This window comes from Salminus brasiliensis, chromosome 14 (genome assembly GCF_030463535.1).
Source record: "Salminus brasiliensis chromosome 14, fSalBra1.hap2, whole genome shotgun sequence".
NCBI lineage: Eukaryota > Metazoa > Chordata > Actinopteri > Characiformes > Bryconidae > Salminus > Salminus brasiliensis.
Genome location: NC_132891.1, coordinates 28,857,068 through 28,883,045, shown reverse-complemented (window position 1 = coordinate 28,883,045; position 25,978 = coordinate 28,857,068). Strand labels below are relative to the sequence as shown.

The window sequence follows — 25,978 nt, the reverse complement described above, 5'->3', positions numbered from 1 at the left end:
TCATCATTCTCATTAGAAATGTGCCTGCTGGGATTTTATGGGCCCATAACATATCTTTACTTGTTTTCTCAAGTTTGTTCATTTCAAAAATGTCATTTACTTCTTAGTCCATATTTCTCTGCGTACTTTCATAGCGCCAATTCAGCCTGTTGGTCAATGGTCAGGACCACCACAGGCCCACCACATATTCTCAGCACTGCAGAGACACTGACATGGCGGTGGCGTGTTAGTGTTTGTTGCACAAGTATGATTGGATCAGACACAGCAGTGCTGCTGGAATGTTTACAGTCCACCAACCAAAAATATCCAGCCAACAGCGTCCTGTGGGCAACGTCCTGTGACCACTGACAAAAGAGGACTACATGATGACCAACATAAACTGTGATGCGAAGATGAGCTTCTCTCTCTGACTGTGCATCTACAAAGTGCACCACCTAGCTAGGAGAGTCCAATAGAATGGGCACAGTGTTTAAGAACTTCAGCCACCACCATGTCAGTGACACTGCAGTTCTGAGAATGACCCACCACCCAAATACTACCTGATCTGTGGGGTCCTGACCATTGAAGAACAGAGTGAAAGGAGTCTGACAAAGTGTGTAGAGAAACAGATGGACTAAAGTGTGTAGAACTTCACAGTGCTCCTATATGGTCAGTGGGGCTGATATAATGGGGCAAGTTCATTCTAAACCAAGGGTGGTCATAATATTCTCATATTTCTAAGAAAAATGTACAATAAGTCCTATAAAACTCACAACTGACTTTTTTCAACTATTTTTTTCTGATCTCTATTTGTAGGGAAGTGTAGACCAGCCATTCCAGCGACACACCAGCAGCATGCCAGGTTCACCTGGTAGGACTGAATTCCTCACCATGCGAATGCACTCTAACCACTGAGCTGTCTCTCAGGCCTCTCCTCTCCCTCTTCCTCATGGAGTTATCTTCCTTGCTCCGCTGAACTGCTCTGTGCTCTTCCCATACCAGAGTGGGAGAGGCACACTCTCGGAAACTGTTTGCACTTTGTAACACAAGTAGCTTTTGAAGAGGGCAAGCTAAGCTTCAAGGGAATAATGGATCCTGACCGATAGAGGGAGCTCTGAGGAAAGTAAACAAAGAAATGGCTCGAGCAGATCTGCCCCATTTTGGAGATCCCATCTGTGCAATTGGAGATCAACCATTTCAGACGACGGAGATGGCAGGGAAGCACGGAAACGTTGAGGATAAGGAAGCTCCTGGAGCATGCAGTTCAATCATGGCCCCCCTGGGTTTTCCTGAAGGTCCACTATCAGATTTCAGGAGAGCTGAAACAGACATTGGATAAATGGTCGTTGTAAAGAACAAGCAGTAAAGAACAATCCTTACCCTTTGTTCACTAATTCTTTGCGGAAAACCAAATTTACATTTCACTCTTGATTTCACGTCCCTTAACCGAGTCTTCTCACATGCTACTATTTAGTTGCCTATTTTGCATTGATCTCCTGCAATGCTAACCTAGCAAAATCATTCAACTGTCACCCGTAGATTGTAGAGAGAAAGAAGTAATAATAATAATAAAAAAAAAACAAAAAGGCTGAAAGGTCACATGGAGTTGGCCTGCTTGGGTTTAGGCATGGAGACTAAAAAGCAAACTCCAGAAGCAAGGCTCGGGCTGCAGTTACACAGTTCCTGTCTTTGTTAAAGAGGAGTAATGGGTTAAGTCGTTCACATGTTGACTGTATTACTTTGTATAGTGTGCGTGTGCGCGGATGTATGTATGTATGTATGTGTGTGTGTGTGTGTGTGTGTGTATGTATGTATGTATGTATGTACGTATGCCTGTTTGTGTGTATGTGTACAGTATGTTGACTACAGGCTGAACCAAAGCTATTTGAACTTGTTTCTCCTCTCAGATGAGACCGTAGAGGACTTGAGTAGCTGCTAAATAACAGCTATGTAAAAACATTAGGACCAGTATTAATTACCTTGATGTTCAAAGCACCAGTGATCACTTAGAGCGTGTATATGATGTGTGTGTGGTACAGCTAATGCAGTCTCTGTGACTTTGTCGGCTATGTTTAGTCATTTTCATTTTTCTGTAGCTCAATAAGGACCCCTTTACTAAACAACAGAAGAAAACAATGGCGGGGTGAACTCAAATGACTATAGAGTGTAAGGAAAGGTCGCTTGGAATGTCGTACATGAAAAGTAGAGATTGAAGTGGAATGGAGTCACTGGCTTTAAGACTGAAGAGGTTTTGCAATTAACAGCTTTAGCGTTATTGGGAGAAAGATCAGCTTCAGTGATGCTAAAAAAATATCTAAAAAAAGAAACACTGCCGTGTCCATACACATTTCACATTTCACATTTCACCAAGTGTGTATCTCGATCTGCTCAGAGTTTCTTGTCATGTAGTTTTAGGATCTAAGGAAAAGAGCCTGATCCTAGATCAGCACTTAATATAGTAACCACTCCTTTGGAGCTCGTGCAGAACACTGAACTGATCTCACAGGATTTGGGTTTGGACTAGAGTTTGGCTGATTTCTGAAAAAGCCTCAGGTTAACGTTTAAGTTTGTTTTTCTTATTATTATGAAAATGAACATGCAGCCTGATACTGTTTGAAGGCGTTAAAGTGAAATTCTGCCGCATGATCTACTAAACCTGATCCAGTACCAATGACCTACTAAACCAAAATGTACATTTTGGAAAGTTGCCCAAGATTAATATTGTGTATTACTTGTTTACTTCTATATTTTTTGTTTGTCATATTTATTGAGCTTACTTTCGTCGTTTTATATATGAAACCTGGTTTGTAAATGTATTGTTTATTTCCCGACTGTAATATTTTTGTTGTTGTTTTGTAGTCTTAATTTGTTGATCTGTTGTTTAATTTGTTGTTCAGATTGCTAAGAGGTTTAAAAACTGCTAAGAACCAAAATAACTTTGTTCCCCAACTCTGGGGGTGTTCTATAAGTGTCTTACAAAATAATAATAATAAAAAAAGACATCTCACGATATTTTCAGCGTTTGAAGTGGTTGTGTTTAATGACAGTTAAGTCAATTCTGTTGAATGTAACACAGCCAGGCTTTTTTTTGTATAACACCAAAATGAAAGTTTTGGGCCAAAACCAAGCAAACTGAAACATTTGTCTACTTTTTCACAAGTGCACGAATTAAATAGCCTAAATTTAATATAAATATACAATGATAATATAATGTATGTCTAAATATTGTTTGTCTTGCTTTTTAGAGAAAAAAACAATTACAAAACATCCATTAAAAAAATTGTGTTTTGATTTCAAGTGATAAACGGTAACTCTTTGCACATGTACCGTCTTATGACAATTCACCAAAACAGTGTCTGCAAACGGCCTTTCTTGGGTCATTCTCTGACACTTTAAAGTGCCTCCACATAGCTGACATGTTTACTTCATTTACAAAAAGCACCTCACTCCACGCTTCTTGCGATTTGATCGCGTCATCAAAAACATCGTTATACCGTATTAATTATTCAGCCTTTCAATTATTTGTCCGAACACCAAAAGTTGTTGTTGTTGACCAAATTATTTTGGTTGCATAATACTATCCATAATATTCGGTGCATCTCTAATAATTAGAACCATGCCTTTCACAGTAGGTTAGCACATTTCATTTGCTATTCAGAATGATCACTGAATCAATGTGTCTCAAAACAGTCAAACATCAGGAATCATGTCGTCACTGTCAAGCAAATACCTTCCATTCAATCTCCATTTTTACTCTTTTTACATTTTCTTCCATTTTTCTTCTGTAAAGTTGGAAAGTTGCTTTTTGTGGAAAGGTCAGATACTAATAACTGCTTTGTCTAAAAGCTTTCTGTGATCTAGCTTTTAAAGGCATTAAGCATTTGGGTCCTGTCACCAACTGAATAGTGAATAGTTGGGATACGTTTCTTAAGAACAGACCCCATAACATCAGAGTCCTCTGAATGAATTTATTTATTCATATTAACCACATTGTTATGCAGAAAATGTGAAGAATCTGTGGAATTCCCCTTTAAAAACACAGCACCAGTAAGTGGAGGAAGATCCAAGTAATACCCTCCTGTTCATTACACTCATTTATAGGAATGATGTAGTGTAACATTCTAGTGCCTACTGGAAAATATTCCAGTCATTTCCTGTCTCAGTGACCCACACACACACCCCTCTGAACATTGTTTAGTACAAAATAATCATACTTTAAGGTAACTGGCAACATTACTTTGATAACAGTAAAAAATATTTTATATAACCATCTATTATTTTTTTCAGAATGTAGAGAAGTCAAAATGATAAAATTGGATCTCTCTAATTTATTCTGATCCTTTTGGGGAGTCTACTGCAGTATTTTTCAACCTGGTCCTGGAGTCACCCTGCCCTGTCCATTTAATGCTTTCCCTTCTCCCAACACACCTGATTCAACTAACTGGTTCAACTAAGTCTTTTTGGACTTGCAGTGGGTGTGTGAAAGCAGGTAAACCCTTAAAATGTCAGGGTGCCAGGGTCACTGTTCTACTGTCGGTACATTGGCAAAAGCATTAGTGCCTCTGCTTTGCTCCATTTTACCCACTAGAGTGCACCCTTTAGTTAGTGCTGAACACAAAGCCCTTAGACAGACCTATAAGCAGTGTTTTATAACCATGGCAATTAATTCCGTAAACAGGACACTTTATTACATGTACACCTTCTCATTTAAGCAATGATTTAACCAGCCGATCACATGGCAGCAGTACAATGTATAAAATCATGCAGGTACCGACCAGCAGCTTCAGGTAATGTTCACAGGTTCACATCAGCCACCAGAAAGGGGGAACAATTGTGATCATGTGATTCTGAGCGTGGCATGATTGTTGGTGGATGGACTACAACAGCAGAAGACCACATCAGGTTCCACTTCTGTCAACCAAGACCAGAAAGCTGAGGCTGCACGGTGCACAGGAAGCGACTGACTAACCAAAGCTGGACAGATGAAGACCAGAGACATAGAGCCTTATATCTAATTTAGTGCCAACAGCATGAATCCATGGACCAAACCTACCTGGTGGAGGTGGTTCAGCAGTGTGTGTTTCTTGGCACACTTTGACCCATTAATACCAATCATTGCTTGAGTGCCACAGTGCGCTTATATAAGTATAGATCATGAGGCCACAGTTTACCCAGCCTGATCTTCACCAAAAGATCCCAAACGGGTTTCATGAACATGACATGCTGATAACTTCAGTGTAGCTCTCTGGGCCTTACCGGTCACTGGATTTGAATCCAACTGCTAACCTTTGGGAAGTGGTAGAACAGGAGCTTTGCAGCAAAGTGCTGCTGAAAAACCTACAACATGAACCAGAATCTCAAAGGGCCTTTTTAAACATCATGTGGAATCCATGCCACAGAGAGTTGAAGCTGTCTTAAGCTAAAAGGAGGCCGTGCCCAGCACTGGCATAGTGTTTCTAATAAAATGCTCGGTGGGTACTTAGTAGATTCACCTACGATTATACCACAAACACTTATAGCCTTGACTTACTGCTAGACCGCTTAGATGGTCCACCTAAATGGAAACTTTTAAGGTAAGTTGTGTAAAATGAGCAAGCTGTCTGTGCACAGAAGACGCTCACGGCACTAGCAGTGAGATGCAGAAGAATTTATATTTGTGGGGTCACTTCCTGCAAGGGAAAGTGTTGATTAGGGTTTGGAGGTAAAAGCTGAGAAACGCCTCGTGTAAACATCTAGAAGTGTTTGTGCTCCTTATGACCGTTAATAACATGTGTATTACTGGGCTTTTAGCTTGAAGGATAGTCAAACTTTAGAGTGTTTCTAGAGTCTGCAGAGTAATCTCTGATGTGTAATATAAACAGTGTCTCCTGTTCTAAACACCCCAAAGGAAATTCATGTTAATGTCCTTATTTGGCTATTTCTCATCTCCCATAGTCCTTTAGTTTACTAACTTTCTTCCCTGATCATTTAGCAAGAGGTTGTAAAGAGGTCATACAGGTCATGTGGTGCCAGATCAGGTTGAGTCTAATTTAAAGCATATTTTATCTCAAACATCTAATGAACTACTAAACTGGTAACACATACAAGACTCTTTTACCAATAAGCACACTTCCTCACCATTGCACAGCAGCAGCACTTTGTGCCACATGCTTATATGCATTTATGGACTTTTGAGAGCTATAGACACAGTAGGGTAATGACACTGGTTACGCAGTGTTACACAGTTCTCGCAAGTGTTGTCCTGCCTCATTGGACCCAGTATGTCTCTTGACCACCACAGGCCCACCACTGACCAAATTTTATTACGTTGTGAAGCTTTCTTCGAACAGCAGTGGTTTTGCCATCGAAGATGCACTGCACACCAAGAGGGGCAGTGGTGGCTCAGCGGTTAGAGCGCCGGGATATCGATAACAGGATTGTGGGTTTGATTCCCGGGCTCGGCAACCTGCCACTGTTGGGCCCTTGAGCAAGGCCCTTCACCCTCTCTGCTCCCCGGGCTGCCCGGGGCTCTGGGTGTGTGTGTGTGTACTCACTGCCCCTAACGTGTGTGTGTGTGTGTGTGTGTGTGTGTGTGTGTGTGTGTGTGTGTGTGTGTGTGTGTGTGTGTGTGTGTGTGTGTGTGAGAGTGTGTGTTCACTAACAGATGGGTTAAATGCAGAGGACACATTTCGCTGTACACTGTACAGTGACAAAGTAAAAATCTGCTTAGGGCCACATGAAGGCTTGGGTCGGCCCTGGTACCTATACAGGCACCACTGTTGAAGTTGGAGCAGGGATGCATCTAAAACATGCAGGGCAGGGGTTGCCTCAGACTATAATTAAGAACCACTGCTTTAGCATGATTGCATTATGTTGCCCTAAGGCAACCAATGAAAAAGCACTGTTTTAGTAAGTAAATGAAAAAGAAAGATATGTCTCTTAACCATTAAATATAATTATCTAAATTTTCATGACATATTTGGTTCCTCAAAGGATTGCTTCACCCCCAGGTAAAATGTCAAACCCACTTGTACCCCATGTCCCCTTTAATAAATAATTATAATATGAGGCCACTGACAGTTTAGTGCCTTTTTACAGAGATTGCATGTTGTGCATCTAACTATCCTCTCCTTGTTTCCACCAGAAGGCTTTGCTGCAGCCTGAACTTGGAGGAATAAAGCATGTGGCTTTGCGAGAAGCTCCTTTGCTTGCTTGCTCTGCGGTGGCTGGCAGTCTACACTGTGAGCGGGTCAAGGTGTATTTACAGGTGATTATATCAGCTAATCGGTGGATTACAGCATGTTGACTCTACACAAGGCCCTAATCCTCCGTGGAAAAGGCAACGTTCCGGGCTGTAGGATTTTCCCCCTCTAATCCCATCTCCACCCCCCTCCGCTCCCGAGCTCCCACATCTGGCCCCTGTGGGATTTAGCGATGTAATCCCACATTTTGAAACAAATTTTATTATGCTTTAACGCTGATATGCTGGACTTTAATTATAAAAATGCAGCTTTCTTCTCCAACGCTAAAGTAATTACACAGCCTGAGTCGATTAGCTGCTCTCGCCAGTGGATGTGTGTGAGAGAGACAGAAGAGAGGAGATACAGAAGTGAGACTGCTGCCTCATTTACCAAATGTACTTTTAAAGGACGTAGTGGTAGCTTTGGGTAATTAAAGCTGGTAAATATGCTATTTTAAACCAGTGGCAATTTCATTAATGTTTCTGTGCTTGAGTTGCAGCTGTCATTATCACAGCAGATGTTCTTTGAGCGTTTCTTTGCTTTCAGAGCAGAGTGATAAGTGATGAGCTGATGGTCTTTTTATTGAAGTGTTTTATTTTTGCACTATTCGCATATTGTCATTGGAGTCTTACTTAGTATGATGTTATGAGAATTTCGGCGAGTACTGAGAGTTTAAGACAGTGGTGGCGCTTTTGATACAATATATTTTTCCACACAGGAAAAATTAATAAATGCCTTTGGCTTGTGCACATATATTAATGTTAAATCTGACCACTGATACCACTTTTGTGTTTGACATGCTGTGCTCAAAATACTACAAGAATTAAGCATGACAGGCTACATTAATTATTACCTTTTACTTCTATATTTATAGCTATGTCTCATTGTTTTCTGTTTGCAGAGTTTAACTCTCTATTTCTCTATAAGCTCTACTTGCTTTTCTGTCTTTCAGTTTCCAGCTACTCAAATCAGGAGTGATATACTCTACTACCTTCCACTGTATATTTTTAAAGTATACCCAAAAATGCACCTCATGACCTGGCAGTTTGGGCCGGTAGTGGCTGAAGCTACTCAGATGGGAGGCACTATAATTCTAATGAGACAGCTTGTGAGTGCACAAAAAATGAACTTACAACTTCATAGTACCTAAATTGACATGTGTAGGTTTACTGGTTGTTTTAGATAATAAATAAATGGCTATGCTTGTGTTGAAGACACTGCTTCCTACCCAGGGTTTAGGGATTTTGGGCCACTTGAAAAATATTACACTGGGCCTCACAACTCAATTCTGCCAAATTGCTCAATTAATACATACATTTTTCGGCCCCTGTCATTAACAGGCCCTTAGAATCATCCTAACACTCTCTGCTCCCAAACGCTCCCAAATTTTCTCTACAGTTAACCATCTCACATTGAATAACTGGTATAAAAAATGGTAGAATTGTCTAGTAAGGTTTTGTAAGTAAGAAATGTCCGGTTTACATTATTTTACAAAAGATCTGCAAACATCATTACAAATGAGTTACTAAGTGTTAGGTCTTGATAAGCATTAAATATCTGGTTGAATTTGCACATAAATACTTGTAATACGTTTAGGGAATAATAATTTTGTCAAGCACAATTCTGAGTCTTAAGCACGTTAAGCACAACAGGTAATAAAATCTGCTTTTGACTGGTTTAATTTTTGTTCATTAGACAGCTGGTACCTCCATCCAGCATCCAAAATCTAGGCTCTAGGGGCATTCAAGGGTTAACGCGTCTCCCTGTGACAGATGTCAAAAAGCATCCTGAACAGAAAAGGCCCTGTCTGATTAACACAAAAGGGCACTTTGGCAAATCCAGATTACGAGAGATGCACTTTCATTTATTAAACGTCGCCAATCCGAGCACTCTGTGCCACCAGAGGATTAAAAATCAGGTAGACACCATTGTCTGCCTAAACAATCCCCGCTCTAAGCCCCTGCCAACCATGTCCCTGTGCTAAACTGTTGGTGGTTGTGGCTATGAGAGGTGAGGGGGTTGGCTCTAAAAGCTCGTATTAAAGGGCTTAAATGCGTGCTACTTTCCCCATGTCCGCTTTAATCGATGTCCCTTTTTAAAAGGCCTAGGTGATTGGATTTAGGTGGCGTTTTGAATGGGGGGGGGTGGTTGAGCATCCAGCAATGGTGAACTAAAGCATGTTTACAACGCTTTGTTCTGCGAAAAGGCTTCAGCGACAAGCAGCGGCCATATGGAGTGGATTACCATGGGAACAGCTGCGGCAGCAGCGTTACACACCAGTCGACTGACCTTGATGCTGCTGAGCAACAACTGGCTTTGTCAGGCTCCTTATTCAGATGGATTATGTGGGTTGAGATGGGTTCACTAAAATGTGCAGAATGACATGGCAACTCTTCAGCATCTCTTAGAGAATTTGCCTTTGGTACCTTTGGTACATTGGTACTTTGACCAGTAAAGAAACCTAGAAGGTGCACAATAAACAACCTTTCCAACCTGACTAGCAGGTGTTCTCATCTTCTGGAGCTTTTGAAATGTAAGCTTCATGTAGGACTCGGGCTTGGATGAGTCAGGTGATTCCACAGTAGCTTGAATGTGCTGCTGACCACTGTACTATAGACTTAATGACCAGCATGGTGTGAACATGCTAATATGGTTAGATATCAGTTTGGATTACTTTGTTACAGTACGTGACCATTGCTAAACATTTGAATTTCACTATAATGTGGGACACACTGGTGGACTCGAAGACATTGTCTCTGCATCAAGGCTGGGGCGTTTCCTAGGCTGGCAATGTCTCTGCATCATGGCTAGGGCATTTCCTAGGCTGGCAATGTCTCTGCATTGTGGTTGAGATGTTTCCTAGGCTGGCAATGTCTCTATATCATGACCTGGGTGTTTCTTTGGCTGCCGTTGTCTCTTCATTATGGCTGGGGCGTTTTCTAGGCTGGGAATGTCTCTATATCAAATCAAATCACTTTTGTTGTCACGTCACATTACACAGGTGTAAAGCTGAGTGAAAAACTGTGCATCATGGCCACATTGTCTCCTAGGCTGACAGTGTCTCCACAGCATGGCTGGGGCGTTTCCTTTGCTGTTAATGTCTCTACATCATGGCTGGGGTGCTTTCTAGACTGGCAATGTCATTGCTATATCATCGCTAAGAGCCCTCATGCCGACCACTGAGCAGGACTTTTCTCCTCTGGGTCAGCTAAGATCCCTTGGTCTGTGGTTTTTCCTGTTTTTGCTAATGTAAAGCGTTCTTGAGTTTGAGAAAGGGGTTACATAAATTAAATTTATTTTTAAGTATATGAGTACACTGTCAAGTACATGACCAGTCTGCGTACAACTACAATACATATCAATTTCAAGACAAGCCTGAGAGAGAAAAAAAGAACTATTCGAGTACTGCAGCATTGGTGATTTGACAAAGACAAAAAAAACAGCACATATACAATACAGTGCAGCCACACTATTCCACTATATTATATGCCTTTATTTGTTTTTGACTTGACCAGTGATGCTAAGAAGGACCACCTCGAGGCCATATGAATGAATTAACTTAAATTGAATTGAATTGGATTGAACTGGATCAGTGTGTAAATGTGGAACAGGCTGTTAATTTGGATTGCTTATGTGCTGCCCATCCACTAAGACCCATGTCCCGGCCTGCAATGATTTATCAGTTAAGCAGTCTGAGAAATGAAAGTGACCACAAGGTAGGGTTTATGAGAACAACTCGCAAGCTTACTGTAATTGTATCAGCGCATAAGAGGCTTACTGTCAGTTCAATATTGTCTTTTTTATAGGGGTTAAAACATATTTCTTAATTAAATGGGAACCCATTTGAAAGGCCACAAATCGGTAAGTGAGTAGTGAGGGAGGGAACAGAATGCATTTGCAGTAATATCCACAATGCGGTGACACAATTAATCCGGTGTAGCATGCTGTGTGTGTGATAATACCTATGCTGGATCAGCGGCCTGGATTCCAAAGCAGATGCCACATTAAGTGACACTTAATAAAGGGTGGCCTACATTCTTTCATTAAAGCAATGAGCCGGGGCTCCTGAGTGGCGCAGCTGTCTAAAAGTGTCGGCCCTATCATCGGGAAATCGTCGGTTCATTCATTCGCGCATCACAGTGTGTGCACCAAGGGGTTTATTGCTTTCATAAAACTCTGACAAAACACAATATGATAAAGTACTCCATAAACAGTACACGCTATGGAGCAGGGAAATTGAGTTCTCTCCAGTGTTGAGGAAACACTGAGGGCTGGTTTCCCAGACAGGGATAAAGCCTAGTCTTGGACTACAGAGCATTCTGAAAGGTGATTCTCAACTGAAAGTTATATTTAGTCTAGGAGTAGATCTAATCCCTTTCTGGGAAACCAGCCCTGGATACCTTTGGGATGAGTGGCATTTACGATCCATAACTAATCATCCAACATCACTACTCGACCTTACTAATGCTCTTCTAAATGCAAACAAATCCTCGCTGCTATGTTCTAACATCTAGTGTAAAGGCTTTTCAGAAGAGTAGCTGTTGCTGCTGCACATAAGCTCCCTATAAATACTAGTGTTTTCACACATAGAATGAGCAGATGTATACACACATTTGAACTGTGTTTAGCTCAGAGGCCAATGAATCGACGCCACCACAAAAATGACAACCTTCTGCAAGAGGTATTTTGCCTTATTTTAATAGTTTTTAATTACGTTTTTTACTGGTTCGGTTTGGGTCAATAATACTGACACTTAATGTCTTAGTTCAACTGTACTGTTACAAATAAAAGCAGCAGTAAGAAATAAAAAGTGCATTATTTGCATTAGACTAGATCTTATTTGTATTTAGATTTGTCTTGGACTAGACTGTATTTGTACTGGGACTTGACTTTGCCCCATAGGTCCTATAGTTTTTGTACTTTGTATTTGTCTCTGATTAGGTAGTATTTTACTCTGACTCTTGTATTAGACAGTATTTGTACTTGGATTTATCTTGGACTACATAGTATTTGTCCTTTGACTTGTCTTCGACTAGACAGTCTTTGTACTCGAACTTGTCTTGTCTGAATCCATAGCAATTGTACTTGGACTTGTCTTTGACTTGGTAGTATTGGACTTGTCTTGAAATCAGACTTATCTTGACTTTGTAATCAGACTTGGACTTGAATGAACCACAGAACTGAATTGCTTTGTGTAGTATACAGCATGGGTGTATGCTGAGTATTTTACAGCAGCCTGGAACATGATTTTAGAACCGTTTTATGAATACTGATTTTGCAGCTTGTCAAACATATATTTACATTTGTTATAAAAACTATGCTTGCTTTTAGAGATACCCTATGTAGCTAAAAGTATGTGGACATTCATTTGGTGTTGCTGACACTGCTGTCAAACCACAGACAAGCTCATTTGATTAGCTATGCCCTCTCTGTGAGCTCGTGTGGTCCACTGCTCTGTTGCTGAGCTGTACTCTCTACTGCCAGTGGTCTTTAAAGGAAATTGCATGGCTGTCTGGTTGATTTTAGTCAGCTGCTCGGAATGGGTGTGGCTGAAATAGCTGACCAGTGATAAGAAGGATGACCACATATTTTTGGCCATGTCATTTCATTAACTGTACACTTCTTACCTAACAGAGATGTTAACACAGAGTGGAAAGGGGAGCAAAGAGCTGTGTGACTCACTGCCATGAGTTCGCTTGACTAACAGGGAGCAACTTCCTAAAAGTTCCACAATGTTCACATGGTAGTTATTGCCTTCAGGATCATTATTAAGCAATAGTAGTATGAGAAGATAATAAATGTATTTCTATAAAAGCAGTTTCCCGTCCAAAATTTTACACATTTTATTTTACACCAAGAAGATCCCTTAAACAGCACCTCGCAGGCTTCTGTTCCTATGCTGATAGAGGATGGCTGTACACTGAATGTCCAAAGGTTTATCTGCTCATCCAACATTTCTTCTGATGTTCTGAAGGTATTAAAAGGGAGCATGTCCTCTCTTTACTCAAGTAACATCCTTTATGCTTCTGAAAAAGCTTTATACTAGATGCAGAAACATAGCTGTGATGATTTGATTGCATTTAGCCACACAGTAGTGAGCTTAGTTACTGCTCTTGGATAATTAGTGCTAGATCCCTAATGCAGCTTCAGCTTATCCCAAAGGTATCAGATGAATTCATCACTCCAGAAAATGCTGTTCCACTGCCGCACAGCTTAAAAACAGGGGGCTTTATACACTTCTAGCTGATGCTTGGCATTGGGCCTGGTGACCTAGGGTCATGTTGGCTGCTCCAACAGGGTCTCAAACTATTGGCAATGCAATGGCGAAGATGCCATAACCCCTTAACAAGGGTGTCTGTATACATTTTTATACTGATGTAAGAAAAAAACTATTTGAAATGAACCACATGGTTGCAAAGGCCAAACATTTACATATTTTTAATTGATCATGACATTGACCATAAGTTATGTTATCTATTTTTATATCTATTTTTAGACTGTTTTTATATATAAAATTGTATTTTATATATACAATAGTATGGTTTGAGCACATTGGTCAGATTAGATGTGTTGTTGATGTCTAAGTGAAAATGTTAAAAAAATAAGTACACAGATTTTTGCATAATTTAATTATTAATTTAAGTTACTGTTTATTTGCTTAATTTAACAATTTGCCTACCGAGCATACCGTTCCATTTGAAGATGAAGTTAATGGAGCTTTTCTGAGGCTGTGTGCTGAGGGCAGCCATGAAGGAACTGTCAGAAGTACCTGAAGTTGGTGGTTGTGGATAAGAAGGGGTTTGGGGATGTAGGGCAGTTTGTGATTGAAGGTGTAGTATAGTGGGAGGTGTAGGCTGTTTGGTGAATATGCTGTTGGAGTAGTGTTATTAAGGTTGTGGGTAAAATCCTGTGAAATCCTATGAAGTGAGCTTGGAGGGGAGTGGGTGTGGGATGCCAGACTTCACTGCTGAGCTCTCCGGAGGTTCTCTCCCCCCCCCTCTCAGTATCCTCCTGTTTAGTCCACTCAGCGCAGTATAGTAGCTTTAAGGGTTAAACTGTAGGAGGATCCCTAGCCGGATTTGGGTGGAGTAAACGTGGACAAGCGCTGGACTTTCTTAGCTTTTTTTAATTACCAGCTCCCTCGCAGCCCTAACAAAGACTCGGTACAGTGACTGCTGGTGGGGGGGAGCCTGCTCATGTCTTCACTGCCTGAGTGTGTTCAGTTCCGAGCCACCGCTGCCCATGTAGCCGCTTGTCAGACATGGGGGATGTGAGTGAAGCGTCTTTGCTGGACTACATCTATTCCTCCGGAGGGAAAGTCAGAAATTCAGACTTGCTAAAAACGTATAAGCAGTTTATAAGCCATAGCGATTTGCAGCTGCGTGGTGAGTAGCCTGTAGCTCAATGTTTGCTGTGTTTCATCTTCCCTTCGCTTAGCTTGGCGATGCTGATGCGTTTGGCCACAGCTTCTCTCTGCTAGCTCGCCTCGCCGTTATTAACCAGGGCACTTTTATGGCCAGTGTTCAGTCAGGTTATAACTTATAACCTAACCCGCTATACATGCTCTTTCACTTTCCCCCCTTTCGTATAGTTCGCTTCGCTTCAGGTCTAAGGGAAATCCTCTCAAAAGGTTAACATCTGCTTTACGTTAAAGTCTCTGGGAGCAGATGGAGCTACACGAGGTAGTAGTGTGTCATTTCCGTTGGGCTTCGTGTAGGAACCACGTCTGTGCCATTCTCACACAGCTGCCTGCAAGAGGACGAAGTGTTCACTGGCTTTTAGCCTGAGTGATCAAGATTCAGTCACAGCACACCTCGAACTGCCTGTCCTGGTCATGTTCCCATGACCTGTACCCTGAGGAGTGTAACTCAGTAACTAGCTACATTTAGCTCTGTCCCAACCAGAAGAGCCCAGCTCTGCTCCTTTAGAGATGAGCTCCAGCACAGTTTGGTGATTTCTTGGCTTTTGTAGACCTACGAAACCTGCCAGTTAACTAATGACCCAAATCAGGAACGTTGGAGAGAGGAGATCACCCAACTGTGCTAGTCTGAGGCCCTCCAGGACCATAGTTGTCCACCAGTGACCACTGTGAGAGCTTAATGATTAGTCCAGAGGTCTGCTCCTTCAGAGCTTAACTCCAGCACAGTTGGATGATTTTTTGGCTGTTGCAGATCTACTAACCCGGCCAGTTAACTAATCAATCAAATCAGGAATATTGGAACAGGGAAATCACCAAACTGTGCTGGACCAAGGCCGTCTAGGACCATAGAGGTCCACCAGTGACCACTGTGAGAGCTTAAAGATTAGTCCAGAGGTCTGCTCCTTCAGAGATGAGCTCCAGCACAGTTTGATGATTTTGTGGCTCTTGCAGATCTACTTAACTTGCCCAGTTAACTAATCAATCAAATCAGGAATATTGGAACAGGGAAATCACCAAACTGTGCTGGACTCATCAACCATTGTGAGAGCTTAATGATTAGTCCAGAGGTCTGCTCCTTCAGAGATGAGCTCCAGCACAGTTTGATGATTTTGTGGCTCTTGCAGATCAATTAACTTGCCCAGTTAACTAATCAATCAAATCAGGAATATTGGAGCAGAAAGATCACCAAACTGTGCTAGTCTAAGGTCCTCCAGGACCATAGTTGTTCACCATTGACCATTGTAAGTGCTTAATGATTAGTCCAGACAGTCTGCGTGTGACATTACACTAAAATATATTTTGGCATTACTAAACATATTACATTATTATTATTATTATTACGTGTTACATTAAATATAGTTTTTAAATGAAGCGTTTTTGAACTTGGCCATATGGACTACGATAAATAGGCCAAATCATTAAATATGCGTTTCCAGCATTTTAAATGTAATTCAATTAATCCATGAGGAAGCATGCCTTTACTGTATCTTACTGCTCCAAAATGTCTGATTATCCATCATGACTGTTCGTTCCAGATGCCCATGTACAGTTGTGCACAGAGGTTCGGAAAGCTGCTTACACCTGGCACCATCTGACGCTGCTGTCCAATTATCATAATTATTCCCAAACATTCCCAAATCAGCTAGAACAGCATGTGGTCCGTGTCCTGCTCTCCTGGCGGCGGGTCCAGTTTCTAGATGACTGCAGAGTCTAGATTTAGACTAGATGTTTGTTTTCTGAACTGTTTGGGCAGTTGCTATTTTCTCTGTGGGAACATGCTGACACTAAAGTCTCAAGTCTCCATGAGCCTCTGATAAATAGCCCTCCAAAACGTAAGCTGTGTATTTGTGTGTTCCTTTTTGCCACCGGCTCAGGAATTCTGCCTCCCCGGCTGGTTAAATTGTCACTTCCCTTTGGGTTTCCTGTTGTTGTGGATGCTATGTGCACAGCCACCTTGCAAATATCTCTTTCCCCTGGCAGGAAACGGAAAGGTCTCAATTGTCCCAGCCATGTGTTGTATTTAAACACAGGCCGCTAATGTCTAAAGCGCTCGAGTGCCTTGGCACCACTGGTACTGCTTGATACTCACTTCTTGGCAGCTGTGGTACTTTTTGTCTGTTTGTTTAACAGGGCCATAGGCCGGTTTTAGAGGTCGTTGTCTGGACAAGCTATCTATTCAGACATTGTTAGTAAGGCTTGGAGATTGCACACACTCTTAGCAAGTGGGTTCTATATAGTACAGAGGTTCTCGCCTCTGCTTTGGGTGGGTAGTTTTTCTATGTAGGAAAGCTCAAGAGAGAACTGTAGGACATCAGGCTGATGCCTGGAAATCATGCTGGGTAGATATTTTTCATACTATGATTATCATAGTGTATTACACATAAATATGCAGTAATAATAATAGTAAACATTTTAAGCTAATAAAACTATTGTAAAACAATGTCTCAGGCAACAGGTAGTGTATTTGTAACAGTTTAATGTAATAACATTCTGTGGTGAAGTTTTTAAAAGGTCTAGGGTCTACTCAGTGCTGGCCAGGAGCAGCAGGCTGGACAGGGCGGAGTTACAGATCTACACACGTGCTGCTCTGTTTTTAAGGGGACGGTAAATGAGCACACTGGGGAAAATTGTAACAGAATTAAAATAAATGTATTAACCAAATTAAATACATCAATGATTGATTGCGTCAATTAGAGGTTTAGAATTTAGAAGTTTTTATCAATTTTCGATTATTCGCCCAGTCTTACTACCACTGTTAACAAATTTTGACATTCCATGTTTATCTAGAATGACATGACATTTTTACATAGACGTGTGCCTACATGTGAAATTTGCTGCATTAACACTACTTGTTTCTAAACTTGTTTATTTTCTGAAATGTGAATTTTCAACACCAATTAAAAAAGCTGTTTGGTCAAGCTTAGCAAGATTATGCTTCCCTACTTGTCTGTGTTTCTGCATTGTAGCAAATAGATATAAATATTTTATAGCTCAACAAGTAAATTCTGTTCTTTCAAGCTTATTATATCTTATTTGGAATAAGATATAAAAAGTACAACCTATAAAAAGTGGAACACTATAAATATCAGGATTTGTAACCTGCATTTGCATCTATCGAGTATTTAAGTCAGAGTTGGTATCGGCAAATCTGGTATCGGTATTGGAAAGTGGTATTGGTGAAGCCCTATTGATGAGTTATCGGTATTGAAAATCTGGTATTGGTACTGGAAAGGAAAAGTGGTATTGGTGAAGCCCTATTGATGAGTTCTTTTAAAGCAATCAAAATCGAACAACAAATGATCAAGTTAACTGCTTTTAACAAACAGTTCACTTTTTTTGTTAACATTACATAATGCTAAATCTAAAAATGAATGTCAGCTTGTAACACCAATACTTCTATACCTGTACAGACGCATGTAGACGTAGGGTACTCAGCACCACATATAAACCAACCTGGGTGATAGGAATCAGAACCATTTCCTGTGATTTCCTTGCCATAGGGAACGCCTTTTTAGGCAAAAGAATGTGAGTCAAAATGTTTAAGGAGGACAGGTTTTCTCTCCGTCTGAAACAGAGCAGGGCTACATAATAGATCATCTGTTAAACATTAGTCAATGCTAGCTTTAACTGATATGGCAGTAACCTGCATCATGCAGATGAGCCAACTAACCAATCACATTTTTTTACTGTGCTTCTTAGGACCAAACACGCTTCCAGAGGAGTCAGGGTACTCATGTAATTTAACGATACTTAATTTTCAGAATAATGCAGCCCAATCTTTAACCACATTATTTATTCATATCACAGTCATAGTTTGGGCCTAGATATCACAATAATCACAATAATCAATCAATTTTGTCGACTCCTTAAATTTGGAAATGTGAGTGGAGGCACTGCTCATATGGGGGTGATAAAGTATAGAACTGCCACAAGCTCCCACTGGCCAGGAATTCCAAACAGTCCGGCACATTCTTCAGACAGGGCCTGAGATGAAGACCTGCTGGCTTATCTTATTGCTGTAAACAGCTTAGAGACACCAACCAGTATCATGAAGAAGCGAGAGAGGTCAAAGTATCGTCTCTTTCATTTGTTTAAAGGAGATTAACACTATAGCTGTACCTATTCACTGTTCCTTACATGTGATAATCCAGGTCACTGTATAGAGGACTGTTATAGGGAACAGAATTCCACAAGGTAGTGAACGATGAACAGCTCGTTCTGTGTATGAGCTCAGTGCTGTGCGACAGCAGAGAGCATCACATAAACAGAATGTCGGTCCTCCTTTCAGAAGCTATGTGTGAATCTTCAAACCAACAGGATGGATTATGTATATTCCACGTCCACATTTAGTGTACATCGTTTGTACATTATGTACTATGCAAATTCTGCACTACATTACACGGACCCCAAAATAGTGCACTATATGGTGAATAGGGCACAGTTTCAGACACAGCTTATGAATGGAAATCTCTGACTGAAATGATTCGATTTCATATCTTTTAGTTTCATTTCTTGTTTATTCATTAAAACAGCATTATGCAAGAATTGGTAGTTCTTGCTCGTGGGCTCAATGTAATTTGTGCTTTGAGTCACATTTTACTGCCTTTTTTTACACCACATATGTATTTTTTGGGGCTTTTTGCTTTTTAAACGTAGTGGTTTGATGCATTTTTGTCTAAACAAGACAGAAGAAGGAAGGAAGAAGAAATGGATTCCTTGAGTAGTGTCATGGTGGGTTAGGCCAGACACAGAGGGATGAACACTCGCAGAGATGGGTCCAATGCAAGTAGTTTATTAACAAAACTTACGATAACACAAGAGGGCAAAATAAGGCAAACGAAGCAGCAGCTACCGGGCATAAACGTGAACACAACACAAACTTCACAAACAAGAAGGCGAAAACAAAACTCACCTGAGACTGGGGACCAGACTGGGGACCAGCTACTTGGCAAGAGCGGCTAGGCCGACCTAACCTGGTACTGCTGTGTGAGCGTGGGTGGCAGAGAGCGAGCGAGCCTCGCTGAGTCGAACGAGGACGTAGATCAGAAGCTGGCCTTAACACACTGTAAGCAGTAAAGGCCATTCAAACATGCAATTCTCGGCCTCCAACTAAGCGCTGAGGCTCCTTAAGTACCCCCAGCCTCAGGTGAAACTCATGAACATGAAACGAGACACTGAATCGACACAATGAACCAAACATGAACACAAATGAACATGAATCACGAACCGATCCACAAGAAAAGAACCAAACGCATGAACCAAACAAGGCAGAAGTCCTTATGTGAGCCTGTGGGCAGCGGCAGGGCACCAGTCCTCCACAGGGCATATTTGCATTTCAAAATAACCCAATCATGTATTTCCCCCTAAATGAATATGCTGTAATAGATTCGAACATTTAGCATTTGTTTCCAGAGCTCTGGTTGTCTTTTTTCAGAAGCCTCACAAGTCTTTGTTGAGTTTGTAAAAAAAAAGTGACAAATGTGTTTGTGGGTTTGTTTTGCTTAGTACTAAGCAAAATGCTGTGTCCAGGCAGCAAAGGGTGTTCCTGCAAACTTACATTTTAACTCACAGTGTGTTTAACTTGTATCATTAACAACAATGACGGACACACAAAATGGGAAGACCTGAATAAGGGCACTTTAAGGACCTTCCTTTCTGATCAGGGTAGGTTCAAATTGAACAAATGAATCAGGGTAGGTTCAAATTAATCAGGGTAGGTTATTGAACATGTATTTCCTATGTATTTCCTATGTATTTCCTATTTCCTTTTAAAAAGTCGTGGTTTAAATTAAATAATTCAATAATTTCTTGCTTGTAGTTCTCTGAAACTAATGGATTCATTCTGAATTGATCAGAGGTCAGATTCTCACTGTTTAATTTGTGACACAATTGTGTTTGTAAGATGAAGGAAATATGGTGTGTTACAAAATAATTTTGAGCTTATATTAACTTTGAACAAACAGAAAACCTCTCACAGCGTGTCTATACAGAACATAAATCAAGTGTAAATGTGATTTAATTGCATTATTAACTATGTAACGAAGGGGACCGTTTTACGATTACATTTGAATAATATGGCAAAGAGAATGTATGGTTAATCCATGTCGAGGTAACAGCTTCCTTCCTGATGTATCTTGCTGCACTTGCAGTACTGGCAGTACACTCATAACTCTTTTTATAGTGTTTGTTTTTGGATTTGTGTTCTCTCTTAGTGCCCCAAGAGAATGACATTTTGGGACTGCGGGAAAGAACAAGCTTCTTACTGTGCCAACTTTTTGTCTATTTCCAGCCAAATACAGGGAGGAGTTCAAGCTCATCATCGACAGGATAGCTGTGTGTAAATCCGAGAATGTGAGTCAGACATTTCTTCTTTCACACTTCATATTACACTATTTACACATTAAACAGCCTATGGACCACCAGTGGGACGAAAGTGTTATTACAAAACAGCCCCACCAGTTTGTACAGAGGTCCCTGTAGTTACTGAGTAATACACCTTAGTGCGTAATAAGCCTTGCTGCATTAATGGGTTAAAATGCATCAACACATCATTAGTAGAGTGTTTTTCTTGGATTAGTTTTGAAGTGTGATAAGATTCTATTGCTTCCGTTTGCTAGTCATTGTTAACCAAATCTGTGTTCCCCACAGTCTGTGACTGGAGTTTGCAGCTGTGAGTTTGTTGTGAGCTGTTTAACTGTTAATAACTGATACCTGTTGATACCTCCTTTGGTAACAAGTAATTCCTAACATAAACAGTTTGTCAAGATCCGTATGTTAGACACGTACCTAGCATTCGACCGGTGACCGGAATCAGTCCAGTTTTGTATATAAATATATATAACCGATTTTGTTCTGGTCATATTTACACTTCTGCACCGCACAAGGGCACTAACACCTCGTTTTAGTGAAGGCCTCGTTAAAAATGACACATGTTGAGCAGAACTTTTCAGCTGGAGTTGAACATTTCTTAAACTTGATGTGTATTTAAGAACAGGCAGTAGCCTCAGCCATTGTTTGCAACACAACCCGAAAGTCTTTTCAAGCTCAAATGCTTGGGATTAATCTCCAATAGCTAAAAAAGGTCCAAACACGGTATATATATTTCACATATATTTAATTGTATTAGTGAAAAGTTGAACAGCAATGTTTCTGTATGCTGTCATTTATAATTGTTAAAAATAAAAAAAATCAGAATTGGCAAAAAGCAGATATGTTCAGTCATAGTCGTTGTCAAAATCTCTAGTACATGTGCATTCACACAAAAGTCAGGGAATGTTTTAGAGGTTTTATGCTTTAATGTCTGTATTAGTCAGAAGCCTGCATTTAGTTAGTTAAGGGGAATGTCCAGACGTATCTGGATAATTTTTGAAAACAAGAGTGTGGACATACATAAAGGGGCCCTAAAACACTTGCATGAGCATTTTAGCCCAGCAGGGGGCGCTAAAACCACATTTTCATTTTAAATCCTCAAAAAAACAAGGGTAATGGCTAAAACAGACCTAAAAACAGTTCTCAAAGCTCTCCACCCTGAGACAAAGTGCAGTGTTGATGTGACCAACCGATTCAGAGTTCAATGTTTTCACAGCCAAACATGCTGCTGTTATGAAATGAACACATGAAACACTAGCATGCTAGCATTAGGCACACTATCAGTCGAGGTAGGTCTGTGCCTGGTGACCCTGGTTTTACCAGTTACCCTGGTAAAAGCCCCCAGATTTGACCTTTTTACTTCCTGGGTGAACTGACTTCCTACATAAACACCTCATCTGTTGTACCTGATAGATAAGGGTGTTGCAGTAACGCCTCTCTTCAGCTGTGCTGTTTGGATGTGGGTCCTACAGGCAGGTATCAGGGCCTGTACAAAAATTTGTCTGCATGTTTGGACATGACGTTTATTCATTTAAGAGCCAGGGACCTTCTCAAAAATACTAAAATACACCAAATTCCTTTTTATTAGTAGTTAGAATGTCTCGGTACATGCATTAGATAATGCATTCACTAGTGATGTTCCTGGGAGTGGCAGCAATACAGACCTACTGGACTTACGGAGATCATTTGTTCAGATCAGCCAAAACTCTGAGGTGGACGTGAGAGTTACCATAGTTATGAAATAATGAGCCTTTAATAGCTTAAGACTAACAGAAGTGAAATCCTGCTTGTGTATTCAAGCCTGCTGCTTCTGACTCTCTAGATTTGATCAGTTTTGATGAATACCTGTTAGCTGTTTTTTTTAAGCAGACAGTCAACTTTGTTTGTGCAGCAGGTTTTATCTCTGCATCACAACATAGCACAAACTATGCCACTGACTTATTCTCCCTCTTTTTCTCTCTTCCGTGTTTAACCCTCAGGGGGAGAAGTATCTCATCCTGAAGAAGAAGTACAGGCAGCAGATGCAAGAGCGTGAATGTGAAGCAGGAGCTCGAGCAGACACTGGAAGCAAGAGTAAGAGCAGCTCTCACACAGAGCTCCAGAGCTCAGCATTGGAACAGCAGACGAGTCCCTGTCTGATGGAGGTGGAGGAGAGGAGGAAGCCAGCCCAGGTCTCATGGTGTGGGCCCACCATTACAGTCACTGAAGCCCAAGAGAAAGAGCATATAAAAGATGTGAGTATTCCATGTGTTTAGCTGTGGATAATTGAGTAATATAATTGATATGAAATTCAGAAGAAAGCAGCTTTCATGACTGCCCTGTTTTCCCTTTAAGAAGAGCTCTTCTTACACTGAAACAAAAACACTGCAATTATTCTTACTGGATAGCGTTGTGTCCTCTCAGAGTGATGTTCTTTTAGTAAGCTGAAGTGATGGTAGCTGGTTACCTTTTATCCCATACTCCCTTTCCAGGGTTTGGCTTTCTCAGGTGTTACCAGTAAAAAAAAAAAATAAGCCAGTGCTTTCTCTTCTCCAGTTTGGTTAAGCTGAGGGAGTCCAGTTTGTTTTTCAAGGAGGCAACAATGAAGAGAATAGATGGTAAAAACTAGCATTGGCCAGTGTTAGCTTTTAGCATAGCGTGGATCACCAGGTCTTCTTAATCGCATGCTGAGTTTGAGCATATCTTCTGCGAACACTGGCACAGGAAAAGCCACAATCCTAAATTCTAGTTCACGTAGCAACCCGTATTCCCATAACGAGCAGAGTCTGGAGGTGCTGTGCTGCTCAGCATCACTATCAGCAACACTAAATTCTCCTAAAATCAGCATCACATTTTACCATTATGCTAGCTTTAATTTAGGATTTTACTACTGGGATGGGTGTATGTAAAAACTGGGGGTGTAAATATAACAGGTTAAGACTGTTTTGGTTTTTTTTGAGTTTGCCTGTTTTACAGCCCTGTTTGGATTTTCTTTATAGTGAAGAGACAGCAGTGTTTGAGGTTCATGGTGTGCCAGTTCCATGTACCAAACTACATTATTCATCTATGCCAAGAATAATACAGCTTTGCATTTTATCAGCCCTGACTTTCATTCTCATGTGACTTCACTAAAATTTAACATCCAGAATATCCTCTGAGCAGATGACTCATTGGGTGCACTGAGCATTTGTCATTCACTGATGTCTCGTATTACATTTCTGGGCCTCTTAAATAGACCTGCATAATATATCATTTGTGAATCATTACTGCAGTGCTGGCCTTTGCAGTACTGAGTGTACATTAACCCTAACCAGTCACAGCATATTCTACTGTGTGCTGTGAGCATCTTGACCCCTCACAGTTCTGATGGATCATGGGCTTCCTGTAGTATAACAAAAGTGAATTATTTTTTGGCAAGATAATGCTGGCCAAGTTTAATGGTATATGAATATCCCAATATGTAGTAGATCAGACATGACATCTTTCTTGTCTTAAGTTGTGTCTATTTGCATTTTATATTAGAGCTACGAGCCTATGAGAAGTATTCATCCTTTTTCAATCATATTTCTTTCAGAAATCGTGGGCAATATAATTTGCCGTTTTTACCAAAACAAATGTCAAAATGATTTTTACAAAGTAATGTCAATTAAATTAAACAATATAATGTAAAAAAAAAAAGTGATTGCATAAATATTCACCCCCATCAAGTCAGTATTTTTTACTCCACTCTACTGTGCAAAAACTACTCAAGCTCTGTCAGGTTGCAAAGGGATTGGGCATGAACAGCCCTTTTCAAGTCCAGACATATTTGAGGACTTGAGCACTCCAGAACTTTTACCTTGTTGAGTTTAAACCATTTCTGTGTACCTTTTGCTGTATGCTTTGGGCCGTTGTCCTGCTGGGAAATAAATCTTCTAGTGAATCTTCTAAATACCCTCAGCCTTAACAAGCCTTCCAGGTGCTGCCACCACCATGCTTCACGGATGAATGGTGGATGGTGATGTTTGTGGTGATGTGCAGTGTTTCACGTCTTGTCTGATGGCCAAAAAGCTCAATTTTGGTCTCATCAGACCAAAGAACCTTCTTCCATAATCAGTGTTTTTTAAGCACTGACAAAAAAGCATATTGTGTATCATGATAACTAGCACCAACAAGAATACTAGCACCAGTTGTCTTGACCTCTGTTGAATTAGGTCAGTCAAGGATTGCAGGATTTATGCAGTCACTTATTTTACAGGATTTTTATTTAATTGACATTGCTTTGTAAAAATCCATTTTCACTTTGACATGAAAGAGATTTTCTTGTAAATTCTTGTCAAAAAGCCGAATTATATTGACCATGATTCCATTTATAAAAGCAGAAAATGGGAAAATATGCAAGGGTGTAAAAACGTTATATAGGCACTGCACATTTGGGTGAAACAGGGATTGTATAAAATAAATATATATTTTTTCACTCTATCAAGCCAAGTGCCAGTGATACTAAGTGTCAACTATACATTCAGGGCGTTGACCTTAACGCATACTCATTTCACATTATTTATTCACAAATTAGCATGTTAAGATTTTACTAAACATCAGTTGCAGTATGCAGCAAAATAATCACAGTCCAAAAATACATGTGCAACAAAGGGTTCTTTGAATGATGCCATTTTTGGTTAAAGAAATCAATGTTAAGATTCTTTATACTCACAGCTCCTTTGCAAAACAGTTCTTAATGGAACCAAAAGTAGTTCTTCCTCAAGAACCCCTCAAGAACCCCTTTGTAGCACCTTTATTTTTAACAGTGTACTTGCATTTTGTCCATTTCACACAGCTCTGCTCTCATATATATGTATATTCTTTTTGCTATTCCAAAAGCTGTGCCCAGTAAGTAAACTGGAATGTGAGTATCACTCTTGCAATAGTGCATTTTTGTGAAACGTTCCAGAAGCTGAGTGTATCCTGTTTGCTCTGAACCACATTGGCTGGAGCAGAGGAGCAGACCGTGATAATAGACATTCTGTCACAC

The 25,978-nt window shown here is 40.5% G+C and overlaps 2 protein-coding genes across 8 annotated transcripts in view; both read left to right on the top strand.

Annotated features, from left to right (window-relative positions):
* The window catches only part of plekhg5b (pleckstrin homology domain containing, family G (with RhoGef domain) member 5b), a 74,014-nt gene extending 71,023 nt beyond the window's left edge, over positions 1-2,991 (top strand). For all 7 annotated transcript variants that reach the window (XM_072696848.1, XM_072696843.1, XM_072696849.1 and 4 more), the window contains one exon: positions 796-2,991. In XM_072696848.1, the coding sequence (XP_072552949.1) occupies positions 796-805 (10 nt within the window). In that variant the 3' untranslated portion in view covers positions 806-2,991. The remainder of the gene's footprint in view (positions 1-795) is intronic.
* Positions 2,992-14,203: 11,212 nt separating this feature from the next.
* The window catches only part of LOC140577025 (ankyrin repeat domain-containing protein SOWAHA), a 33,465-nt gene continuing 21,690 nt past the window's right edge, over positions 14,204-25,978 (top strand). Inside the window, exons 1-3 of the mRNA XM_072696789.1 lie at positions 14,204-14,584; positions 20,909-20,970; positions 22,968-23,222. Of these exons, the coding sequence (XP_072552890.1) occupies positions 14,461-14,584; positions 20,909-20,970; positions 22,968-23,222 (441 nt within the window). The 5' untranslated portion in view covers positions 14,204-14,460. The remainder of the gene's footprint in view (positions 14,585-20,908; positions 20,971-22,967; positions 23,223-25,978) is intronic.